The sequence below is a fragment of the Onychostruthus taczanowskii genome, unplaced genomic scaffold (genome assembly GCF_017590055.1).
Source record: "Onychostruthus taczanowskii isolate IOZ18803 unplaced genomic scaffold, ASM1759005v1 scaffold6, whole genome shotgun sequence".
NCBI lineage: Eukaryota > Metazoa > Chordata > Aves > Passeriformes > Passeridae > Onychostruthus > Onychostruthus taczanowskii.
Window position 1 is genome coordinate 5,380,210 of NW_024503679.1, and position 12,451 is coordinate 5,392,660.

Genomic DNA, 12,451 nt, shown 5'->3' on the forward strand with positions numbered 1-12,451 from the left:
AGCCTCACCACAGCGGAGGGGCAGAATCCTCTCCCTCCCATGCTGTCCTTGTTGCTTTGGATACAACCCAGGCCACCTTTGGCTTTCTGGCCTTTAAGCGAGCACTGATGGCTCATGTTAAGTCTTGAGTCCACCAGAACTTCCAAGTCCTTCTTGGCAGGGCTGCTCTCAATCTGTTCAGGCCCCAGCATCTGTTGATACTGGCTGGTTTACCTAACAGCATGGCAGTGGCCCTGTGTGCCCTCACCAAAGCAGAAAGCAAGCAGTGTGAGGCTGGGCCGGGGCTGCTAGGCATGAGGCCTAGCCCACAGCAGCAGTCCTGGTAGCGGGACCGTGAGGCACGGCACATGGCGGTGGTGTCATACCAGGCTGTGAGGCGCAGCACATGGTGGTGATGTTACACCACGCGGTGTTATACCAGGCTGTGAGGCCTAGCACATGGCGGCCGTGCCGTCCCGGGGTGTGAGGCCCGGCACATGGCGCAGGCTCCGCCCCGGCCCGGCCCCGCCCCGATCGCGGGCACCGCGATGTGTCCGACCCGCGGTTCCCGGCAGGCAGCGCGCGGGGCCGCAGCCGCCCCCGCCTCCCGCCCGCGTTCCCTCGGCGGCAGCGGCGGCGCTGAGGTGGCGCCGCGCCCCGGTGAGGTGAGCGAGGCGCTTCAGCCGGCGCTGCCCCATCCCCCGCCGGCCCGGGCGGCAGGGAGTGGCGGTCCCGCCGCGGCCCCTACGGACGCGAAGCACGGTAAGGTCGGCCCGCTCCATGCCCCCGGCGCGCCCTGCCGCGCTCCCTGGGTGGCGGGAGCAGCGCTTGGCGGGGACGGACGCAGGGGGATTGTCGCCGGCGAGACCGGCGCCATCTTAGGTCGGAGCGTGGCCTGGCGTCCCCGAGCGGGGCCCCCGCGCTGTGAGGGCCCCCGCCAGCCGCCCGCGGGCCCCGCTGGCACCGGATGGTTCTGCCCTCGAGGGCGGCCCAGGCAGGGCTCGCTCCGCCCGCGGTTGGCCGCGTGGGGCCCTCCATGGGCCCCGGGCGTTAACAGCAAGAGCGGTGCTGGCGGCGCGGCTCAGCTCGGCCTCCTCCCCGCCGGCCGCGGTTCTGCCGTGCGGGCCTCGCCCACATCCGGAGCCCCAGCTCGAGCCGAGTGGCGCGGTCACCCGGCGCGGGACGCGGGGCGGTCAGGCTGGAGCGGCCGCTGTTCGGCTGCTCTCGGGACTCGGCTGCTCCCGCGGCCTGGTACCGCCGCGGCTCGGCGGCGTGAGCTGCTGGCGGGCTGGCACCGCCGATATTGCCCTTCTCTAGGCGGAGCTTGTCCCTTCTCATGGCACAGCGGGCAGCGTTGGCTGCTGAGGTTTGTGTTTGAGGGAACTGGGTTTACCCTTCGGTTTTTTTACAGTTTTCAGGTGCAGTTTCAGCTTGATCATTGTTTCTTTGCTACTAAACAAATGCAGCCCTCAATTAAAATCCAGTTGTTCCCAGTCCTGGAGGAGCTGTGGATTGTACACCCTTCATCAACTAATATGGTGGAAAGTTATGTGCCTGTATGGGACCTTATCTGAGAAATTACATCCGTTGTGTGATGTGTGTTGTAAATAAGATTTGAAATGCAACTGTTAAAGTGGGGGAGAAATTATAATTTAGCCCTACAAGGAGTGGCTGAGATCACTTGGTCTGTTCAGCCTAGAGAAGAGGAGACTGAGGAGAGCCCTCATGGCAGTCCTCATGAGGGGAAGAGGAGGGTCAGACACTGATCTCTGTGGTGACCAGTGACAGGACTCGAGGGAATGGTTTAAATGTGTGAGGGGAGATTTAGGTTAGATACTGGAAAAAGATTCTTCACCCAGAGAGTGGCTGGGCACTGGAAGAGGCTCCTCAGGGAAGTGGTTATTGCAGCAAACCGTACAGTTCCAGAAGAGTTTTGTCAATGCTCACAGGCACGTGGTGGGATTGTTAGGGATGTCATGTGCAGGACTTAGAGATGGACACTGTGATCTTTGTGGAACCCTTCCAACTCAGAATATTCTGTGATTCTATAATGAAAAGGTGACAAGGCTAGTCTGAAAACTTTCTGGTTAGTATAAATGTCCTCACTCTTTTTGCTCACTACCAATTTCATTTTAGTCATTTGATTTTAAGCCAATCAAAGGAAGTTTTGAGTATTGGAAGGCTCACTTGCGCTTAACAGTGGAACAGCATTCCCATTTGAAGTGATAACTGGATTTTCAATAACTCTTAAGTCTTTCTGTGGCTGTATCTACCATGATTTTCTATAGTACCGATTTCTGTCCATCCTTATGGTGCTCTTCTACAGATCATTCTGCTGTTTTCACTCCAGCTGTTACACTCTTGATACATTTACTTAAGTTAGATAACTTTTGTTATTTCTATGCGAGTACTTTTAAATCCTAGCTTTAAAGAAAAAGAGGTTATAAATACAGCTGGCTTTTAATAAAGTTTTTTAATGTAGTATTTTTAAACCTAATTGCCATGATAAAGATGGCTAAAATAGTGCTTTTAACACAGTTATTTCATCAAAGGCGTATTGCTATTTAGGGTACTGAGCTCTCATTTTGTAATCTGTCCTGTATCAGGATTTTAGTTCATCACTTTTCAGTAATTATAATAGTGTTCCAGGGACTTATGTTTTTGCAGGTTGTTGGTTATTTGTGCCTGCCTAATGAATTTCCATAGCTATGCTTAGTTTTAGATGGGCAGTTACTTTTTAAAGCAATATCTTGATATAGTCTGTAATGCTATTTTTAAAGTGTTTTAAAGCGCTTGTTCATAATTTTGATGCTTTACCTTACAATACTGGTTTCAACACTTTCTTTGAGTCTATGCATACGGCATTGCATTGGAGTTTTGGACCTCTCAGTTCCGTGGGCTACCTTTAAGGAAATGTGTGTATAAACATGAATATATATGCTTATGCACATTAAAAAATGCGGAAGATAAAGTCTATTGTCAGTGGGTTTACTTTTTTTACACTGGTGTCTGCACGACCATTGGGAAATATTTAAGCAGAATGGGGGAAAGATTCACAGTTGGTTTTGTCTTTGAGAGCATTGCTAGTGGGATTCCTAGAATACATTTTGTGTGTTAATGTAGTTAAATAAGCTAAAAATTTGGAAACTAAATTTTGTACTCTAAAAATGGATGTAGATGTTTCCTTTGGCAATGGAGACCACTTGCAGGGGCTGTTCCTGCACATCTCCTCTAATCCAATCAATTACCCCTTACTGCAGTTTTGATTGTTCAGGCTACAGATTTTTGACCTCTCAGTTGTGCCGATAAAACTGTTACTAGGCCAGGTTATTTTTAACCTGCCCTGCTTCACACCACAGTTCTGTGCAAAGTTGGGCTGGCACAACTGAGGACGCAGTGCAGGAGCAGGGCAAGAACTCATTAGGCCAGCTTTCTTCCCAGGAAAAAAGAAGTCAGTGAAAGCTTGGCTTCAAATTATAGCATTGAAATTTTAAATAATTAAGTTAAAAGATGTGAAATTAATCATGATACTTGTCTTTTAAATGATGCTCTGCATTTTGAGTCACCTTTAAGAGTGTCTTAATGTGTATATCCTGATGCATAAAATGAAATATCCATAAGAGGTATCACCAGTTGGTGTCACTTTCTAAAAGCCCATAGCTATGTTATCAAATTTCTTTTAACTGTATTTAAGAAAGAAGTTGTCTGTTTTATAGTGTAGGTGAGGTTATCACAGATATCTTGTTAGGATTCTGCTTGTGCCTATTTTGTATAGGGTTCTGCTTGTGCCTGTTTTTAGTATAAATTGCATTGCATCCTCTGAGCACATTTTATAATTTATTCCTTTTTTCCCCTCAGGTCAAGTAATACTAAATTCTTAAAATCACAACACTGATCATTTATGTTGTCTGTTCTATAAAAGAAGTCTCTGAAATAGTAATTTATTTTGCCTTAAAGCCTATTAAACTTTGCCTCAGTGTTATAAAAAAAAAAAAAAAAAAAGCCCAGTGTTCTAAAGAATGTCCTACAGAGATGAAAAAGTTACAGTTAGGCTTGATTCTGTTTCCAAGACCTGGCATGGCGTGTGGCCCACGTAGTCTCTGTCAAGTGGATATTTAGTTTAGTGTCCTGTTCTCCTCTTTCCTAGCACCATGTCTGACTTCAGCACCCCAAGCTGATGGAGGAAGCAAAGGAGGAGTTCAGCTTTGTGTAGTAGGTCTGGCGCTGGCCAAAGGCGTAAATCCAGCATAAACAGAGCAGACGGTTGGGGATACAAGCATCATGAAGTCACCCTAGGGCATTTTGCTACTTTATTTCATCTCAGGTCTAACATGTGGTGACACCAGCAGCCCTGTTCTCCTACAAGTAGAGGATGATTGTCTGCTCCCCTGTGATAAGCTGTTACAGACTAATTATTTCTGCAGTCTTATTAGATTGGTACTCCGTGTAAAGAAAAAGCAAAACTTCTTACTTAGTTTTGTTGTTCAGAAATACAGGTAAGGTTATGTTAAAGAATGTTAAAAGAAGAAAACTTTATTGGCCATCTCTGTTTATTTAAAAAACAAAATCAATTGTGATAAGATATGCTGATGTAAATTTGGTTAATTCCAAAAAGTACATATTTTTCATGACTAGTTTTATACATGACTTTTTTAATGCAAGAAAGCATCTTACAGGCATGAGGGACTCCATCTAATGAGATAAGTGCAAAATTTTTATCATGTCTTAATTGCTAATGGAAACAGTAAGCGGTGCATTGTAGGTAGGCATGGGGATTTTGCTGTTGTGGAGTTCATTCTTTTGAAGTGTTTTTTGTGGGTGGTTTGCTTGTTCTTGTTGATATTGTTTTGTGGGTTTTAGGGAATTTTGTGTAGGTTTTGTTGGGGTTTAAAGAAAATGTGACCTTATGGGAAGTCCTGGCAAAATCTTAGAAAATTTGGGAGGCTGTGGGTTTGGGTGGGATTTTGTTTTGTTTGTGTTGGGTTTTTTAAGATGCAAAGAGAATAAAGCTGTAATCAGTGTTTCACTAACTCAGTTATGTGCTTTGTAGAAGGCCCTTCACGTTTCTTGTGAGTCCCTTACCTGGAATAGGAGTATTTTTTAAAAGATACCTTTCACTGTGGTGTCAGAGGCTTCCTCTGATAGTTACTGGTGTTTTATACAAAAATAGCTTAAATTCTTTGGAGGGTATCTTTGATCTTCTCTCTTTAATAGCAAAGATGAGCATCCAAGTAATTGTCAGAATGGTGATGTGGTGTCAGTCTTTGAAGATCTCCTGTGTCAGACCATGTTCAGTCTGTAAAGAACATGGAGGGAGGGAGACCGTTCTATGGGAATTAATGACAACTGCAGTATTCCTTATTGAGCAGTGAAGTATTTCATGAAAGTACTGAATGTTTTCCTGTGTGTGTTTTTTGGTTTTTTACTGTCTAGTCTCGAGATGGCAGAATTATTTATGGAATGTGAAGAAGAGGAGCTAGAACCCTGGCAAAAGAGAGTGAGAGAAGTGGAAGAGGATGATGAGGACGATGATGATGAACCAATCTTTGTTGGGGAAATCTCCAGCTCAAAGCCAGCCACTACATGTAAGACAACACTTTTCCATAATTTAAAACAGCTCTTTCAAGATGTAGAAAGTTCAACTTAGTTTGGAAGTATAGGATTCTTAATAGTATGACTTAAGACATTCCACACCTTAAAACTGTAAATCTCTTTCTGAAAATCAGAATTGTTAAGAAATTCTGTCTTAAATCCCAGGTTATGCACAGCTCTGGTTACATCTAACCTTAAATCTCTGAGGTCAGAATAAGGACATGTGAAGATTTTAGCATTAGTGACAGAGTTTAAAAGCCAGCATATACAATGTTGAAATCATGCATGCAATTGCTTAAAGTATAGTTAAAATTTAGTTATGTATTTGGGAGTGTCTCCTTCCTAAAAGAATGTGCATGAATTTAAGTCTTCCTGTTACACTCTTTTTTTTTTTCCTCCACCCCTCATTTCATATGTTGGTGAAAACCATTCTGACAAAACCAAGGTAACTGTCTTCAGTGTCTATAATAAAAGCAGAATTTGGAAAGTGACTAATATGAAAATACTGAAAGCCTGTCTGTGAAGTACAAGATTTTTATTGATAAATTTACCCATCCTTTATGAAATACAGTTTTTTTCATCAAGTTCCTTAGTTTTCTCCTAAGTGCAGGAGTGAGTGAGGTTAGGTTGTTGTGATGACAGATGTGTCAGGATTCCATGTTTGTCGTATACTTGGGCTTTGGCAGGTAAATAAAGCAGAACTTTTTTTTTTTTTTTTTTTGGTTATTTTAATTAACTTTAGTAATAATACTTTTTTTTGTGTATCCATCTTGTAGTCAGTTTTTAAGAGCTGTGACCTAAGGTCTCCCTTGCAGTCACGTACCTTAAGACTTCGCCTGGTGAGGTTTACTCCTCACAGTTTGTGCCTTATCTCGACTAATGCTTGTAGCTAAGATTTCCATAGTAGTTTTCTGAAGATGGATATTTTGCAGTAAAGGATCTCAAGACAAAATGTTACATGAGGCTGTTTGTCACACTCTGCTGCATGGATTTCAGAGCTGTTACTAGCTGTTCAGTCATGTTAGTTCACAATACTTTCATCCTGCATCTATTACTTTTTTGCTCACTAGGATAGCAAGTTTAAGGCTTCTTACACAAGGTTAACAAAGTGAAAAACTGATTTCAAGTATGAGAAGAATACAGAATCTGCTATTTAAGTACTCTCACCAGAAAATTTTTTTTTTTAAGAGTGAATATTTAAAAAATACTCTGGGTACTCTGAAAAATTTGAAGAATATTTAAAAGTTATTCCTAAGTTTTCTTCAGCTACAAAAATATGGAATGTCTGAAAAATACCGTGTTTTCTGGAAGGTCCAGAGACCTCTGGATTGCTGTTGGCCATTGGCAGTAGGTCATGGCATACAACAACTATTGAGGCACTAGCATGTGTTGGAACAATAAACATGCAAGTTTGATTGCAGTTGTTGTAGCCTCCAAGTTTTTTTGTAGTGAAAGGATAGAAATAATTCAGGTGAAAACTATGATTTTGGTATGATTCTGTGAACTTCAAGAATTTTGGTAAAAGATAGAGACTTAAAATGTTTGCTTCTTATTCTGGTGCTGTCCATACTCCGTCCTGACACAAGTAAAATCACTTATGGTATAACTTGTTACTTTATCTTTTTTCCTTCCTTTTCCTCAACTTTTCTCTTTTTAATCTTCTACTTCACTATCAAAAACAGCTATGGAAGAATGACCTCAGTTCTTCTCTGGCTTGTAAGTAGTACTACCTGGCAGTAGTCAGGCTTCAGTTTGTTATTGGTGATAGGCAAGATAACGGTGAGCTCAGCTTTGCTTATCACTGTTTAGTTTGCACCTCATCAAATGAAAAATGGATGACAAATAGCAGCTCACATATAGGTCTTAATTTTTCTGAAAGGTGTAGTTTCTACAATGCATTGCATTTTCTTAGCCTTTTCCTGACAGTACAGTTACTAGTTTTTGTACAGACTGTATGGGAAACATGAAGGAAATAGTAAATACCCCACCGTTGACCTGCTGTCAGAGAGCTGTGTAGTATCAAGTGTCCCTTCTGATGTACTGGAGGATTGTTTTGGCTGAGATGAAAAGTAATTCACGCTTTACCTTTTTCTGCAACTGCTCCTTTTTCCTACAGTTACCGCTTGTTGCTCTTGCTTCCTGTTTCATAATGATACAAACCTGTAATTTGTTACTGTTTTAAAATGTTACTCTGCATGTCTGCATGCTTGTGCTTCAGAGCCTTTTACCTAAAGGGGGCAAGTAACAGGGCAAGTAATGCTTTGATGGAAGAGGGGAAAGTGTGCATCAAGTCTGTGATGAATCAGTTGAGTCATGTAAATGTAGTTTATAATTTCAATTAACTGGCTTTCTGAAATGCTCTTTTTAAAAGCAATAAAATCTACCTTTGTAATTTAGAATGTGTGCACATCAGATGTCTTGACTATGCTTTGTAAGACATAACTTTTATAAAAGTTCTTCTTTTGTAGATAGATGATGCTTTAGTTTAATTTCACTCTGGAATTCACGTATGAGGTATAGATTTGTTAACACTCACAAAATGTATGTATTCAGGTAAATACCAAACTAATTTACTCCTGGTTTGTAGTAACTGTTATGTTGAAGTAAAAGTAGTATTACTATTACAGGACCAAATGTCATCATACCTTAAAAAATGCAAACCTGTTTGAATATGTTGGTTGCAGCTGCTTTTTTATTAGTGTGATTTAAATGCAGGTGGCAGGTTGAAAGCTGTGGTGTTATGAGCTCTACTGGTATTTGATGTATTTATCAACTGGTGAAGTGTATACTAATGAGCCATTGTTGGTGGAAATAGCCTTAAGGTTATTAAACACAGTGTGTAGATACTCTGAGATCTGCTGTCTGAGAACTTGATGTCATTTGACCCTGGTTTGAGAAGTTACTTCAAGCCTTCTGGGTTAGATATTAGGAGAACCAATCTAATTTCGTGTGCATATTTTCACAGGTCAGAGCAAGCAACTTGTCAGCGACACTAATGGAACTGAGAATCTGGGAGTAGAAGAGTATTTTGATTCGATGAATATTTTTGAAACTTTCTGAAATTGTCAGAAATCCCAGACTAAGACATAAAAGGTCGAGGAATATGAGTGGCATTAGTTAGGGAGTAAATGTGATTTAAGAAATTCCATATGCTTCTGCTGAGCTGGAACTCAGGACACAGATTACCATGTAGGATATGTAAGAAAATCAGTGCTCTTGTAATGCAATTCTAATACAGCTCCTTTGGTTGCTGATCTGTTGATTTTCCTTTCACGTTGGAAAACTGATATCATGAAGTCTAAAATCCAGTTTGTAAGTGCTGTGTTTTGCTAATACAGAAGCAAAATAAATCATTATTGATTTAGAGAAAATGCTTCCTTTAATGTAGGCAGTTGTAGTATTTGGGAAACATTATGTGTATGTGAGAAAGAGATGTAAATGAATGCACTGTAATCAGCAAATTGAAATGTTAATGCCATGTCCTTTTTTTGTTGTTGTTTGTATTCTTCCTATGTGTTAACCTGTCTCTAAGAGAATAAACATTAAGATTGTTAAGTGAACTAGCTTAACCAAAGAGGAGTGGAACAACATATCATAATTTGTACAAATGACACTTGGTTTTGCCAGGTTTTTGTTTTAGAAATAATATTTTAATTTATAAGCCAAATCCTAATTGGCATAATTAGTGCACATAAATGCAGTTTTTAAATTTCAAAAGCATTGAACCTATTAATTTATTTGCAATTAAGATAAATGTAACTTTTGACAGATATATTGAACAGAGTCAACCTCAGCTCACCACGAAGGGGGATACAGAATGGTGCACCCAGTAGAGGTACTTTATTGTCCTAATATGGTAATTACAAAAAAAAATCCACAACACTTATGAAACATTTGACTGCAAAATTACATCAAGATAACTTTGGAATCCTTTGCAACAGGTCCAGTCACCACGTTCACGTCTGAGAGTCAGCATTACGTGACGCCTGCCTCCAGCCCTGGTGCCCTGCCTGCCCCATCAGTCTTTCAGCCTGTGCCCAGACCTGCGGCCAGCTCGGTGGCAGTTCAGCCATTGGCTGTAGCACTGAATGTTTCAGGAACTACACAAACACTGCAGAGACCAGTCGCTGGATGTTTGTCGACACAGCAAGTGCCTGGGTCAAGTTCTGGAATAGCACAGGCTGTTAGCAGACCTGTGACAATTCCAGTGACAACACAGCCAGTGTCAAGAAATATTACAGTTCCTGTAGTGGCTCAACCTGTATCCAGGCCAGAGACTCCTGCAACAGCACAGCCTGTAATACTCAACCAGGTAAATCTTTAATAATTTAAAATGTAAAAGGTATGATTACTTTTGAATAAATTAATGAAGAACATACTGACTCAGTCTAGTCTATTATAAAGATCTGGACTAGATTACAAACTAGCATTGTCTAAGCTGTAAACATTCTAGGACCATAACCTTGCACTGAAAAATTAAAATATATATTTGGAAATACTGATTTGCAAGATTGAAAGATTATAGCTTTAGTAAGAGTAAAATAGCATTAAATGAAAATCCCACACACTAGAGAAATTAGTACTGTTTAGATTCTTTATATTCTGAGGAGAAATGTTGCAAATCCATTCTCTAAATTTTGTATATTTCTGTGCTCAGAGATGAATCTTCTGCACTGATAACTTAATTTCATTTTTAAATAGCTTGCATTTAGTGTGTAAAGCAACTTTGTGGGTTTTCCACCTGTTTTTGCAGTGCCTTGCCTTGGGATTATTGATTCTTAAGAGAATGCTGTAGTAGTGGTTCCTTAGTGGGTTTTGCTTTTCATTTGCATGGCACATGAGTGAAAGCATCGTGGAACAATAGTATGGCAAGAGGTTTAAGCAACCAAAAGTTGCATTATCAGCAGGTGAAGCAATTTTGCAACATATTTGTTTTGCTTCAAATGCCTCAGGGAATTGTGCACATAGGTCATGTGTTTTAGACTTTCCTGGGTTGCCGCAGAACCCCAAAATGTTGCCACGAGAGAGTTGAGTTAGATGCTGTTTTGTTGCCTTATCTGTTGGATAATCTGGTTGATGCTTTGTGTGAGGGTGCCAGGATGAGGGAAGAGACGAGAATCTTGACTCCATGTTTCAGAAGGCTGATTTTTATATTATTATATATATTAAAATGATGGACTAAAACTATACTAAAAAGAGTAGCGAGAAAAGGATTCATCAGAAGGCTAGAAAACACAAGAATGGAATGAATAACAAAGGCTCCTGACTCCCAAAGAGTCCGAGCCAGCTGACGGTGATTGGCCATTAATTAGACACAACCAACATGCACCAGTCACAGATGCACCTGTTGCATTCCACAGCAGCAGATAGTTATTGTTTACATTTCTTTCCTGAGGCTCCTCAGCTGCTCAGGAGAAAAAAATCCTAGCAAAGGATTTTTCATAAAATATGGCTACAGGATGTATGTGGGAGAGAAAGAATGAGAATTAGATTAAATATTTGTATGAGGTAAACTATGATGCAGTACCTTCACTGAAAATAATTTACGCTGAAACTGTTTAGACCATGTACCTATAATATTAGTTACTTTTGTCAGGTCACAGTGAAGGCTGACAGTGTGCATCATCTCCATTGCCCATCCAAATACTCTTACCTGAGGTTGTTTCAATTGTCTTTTGGTGTAAATAAAAATCATGCAGCTTAATGGATTCTGCATTTGCTGAGCAGGGCAAGCAGTGTGAATGAGCAGAGTTAATTAGGCCATTAAGACATGAGGATTGGAATTGGGCCTTCTTAAGACTTGTGGCTAAATAATTACTGATGAAAGGCTGCATTTTAAGAAAAACAGCTCAAACAAAGCAATGTGATCATTGCCTGTCAACTGGCTAGCTGAATCTTCAGCAAATTCAGCAGGAAAAATACTCATACTTTTCCATTTTGAGTCTTCAGCAGTTGATTGATAGTTTGCAGAGAGAAATCGTGGGTCTGTCTGGTGAAGTGGGTTAGCTAAATAAGTCTGTCACTGTTAAGAAGGCCTAAGAAATTATATCATTAAAAGCCCAGATATCAGTAGGAGATCTGGGTTACTTCTTTACTCATCTTAAATCTTTCTTTATGAAGCAGGACAGATTAGAACAGAAAGGTTTGGTACTTCACATGATGTACACACATATAACAAGTCTGTGAAGTTTTCTGTAAGTTTACTGATGACATAGTATGCTTTATGAAATCAAGGTGTGCTAATATGTCCTGCAGAATCTTTATTGCAGAAGAAAACCCTCTCCTTTTCTTCCCTCACACACACATGCTCATGTTTTTGTTCCAACAGATAAAGCTGGTAGGGGCTTCTACAGTGTTTTTATGACAAAACCCCAGAGTAAACAGAGCTAGAAAAGCTGAACTTTTCCACAGACTATACGTAAGCTGGATGTAACTCACCAAGACAGTGATTTCCTTTAAAGAGAGCCTGGAGAGTGTACTTTCTTTTGTGAACTTCTTTCTCATTCATTGAGTTTATTTATGTTACTGATGAGGCTTTAGTGAAGTATTTATAGTGCTACTTTGTCAAAATCTGCAGGTTGCTTTTCCATGGCAGAGTAGAGAAACAGCTATTTGAAGAAGTTGCAGCCACAGGACATGGAAAAAGTTCTCATACTATGTATTAAACAGTTTTTACTATTCTGAATACGTAGCTATAAAAACTAACAAGCACTGATGAGAATTGCAGCCTTATTAAAATGTCAAAAGAAATTATTTTGGGGAGATTGTAATGAACTTGATTTTCAACTGAGTATTTTCTTTAAGCAATCTTATGTTTTAAAAATAAACCCTTTGAAGCCTGCAAGTAAAAAAAAAATTAAGTCTTAAATTTCTTTTCCCT

At 40.7% G+C, this 12,451-nt stretch overlaps 1 protein-coding gene across 4 annotated transcripts in view; it reads left to right on the plus strand.

The window, feature by feature from the left end:
* Positions 1 to 541: 541 nt before the first annotated feature.
* Positions 542 to 12,451, plus strand: part of ZNF280D (zinc finger protein 280D) — a 39,446-nt gene continuing 27,536 nt past the window's right edge. The window contains exons 1-4 of one of the 4 annotated variants that reach the window (XM_041418595.1): positions 542 to 741; positions 5,413 to 5,564; positions 9,341 to 9,406; positions 9,513 to 9,883. In XM_041418595.1, coding sequence (XP_041274529.1) covers positions 5,420 to 5,564; positions 9,341 to 9,406; positions 9,513 to 9,883 — 582 coding nt within the window. In that variant the 5' untranslated portion in view covers positions 542 to 741; positions 5,413 to 5,419. Of the gene's footprint in view, positions 742 to 1,209; positions 1,346 to 5,412; positions 5,565 to 7,253; positions 7,288 to 9,340; positions 9,407 to 9,512; positions 9,884 to 12,451 lie in introns of those variants that run through there. The other 3 variants (XM_041418596.1, XM_041418597.1, XM_041418599.1) reach the window with 3 other exon arrangements.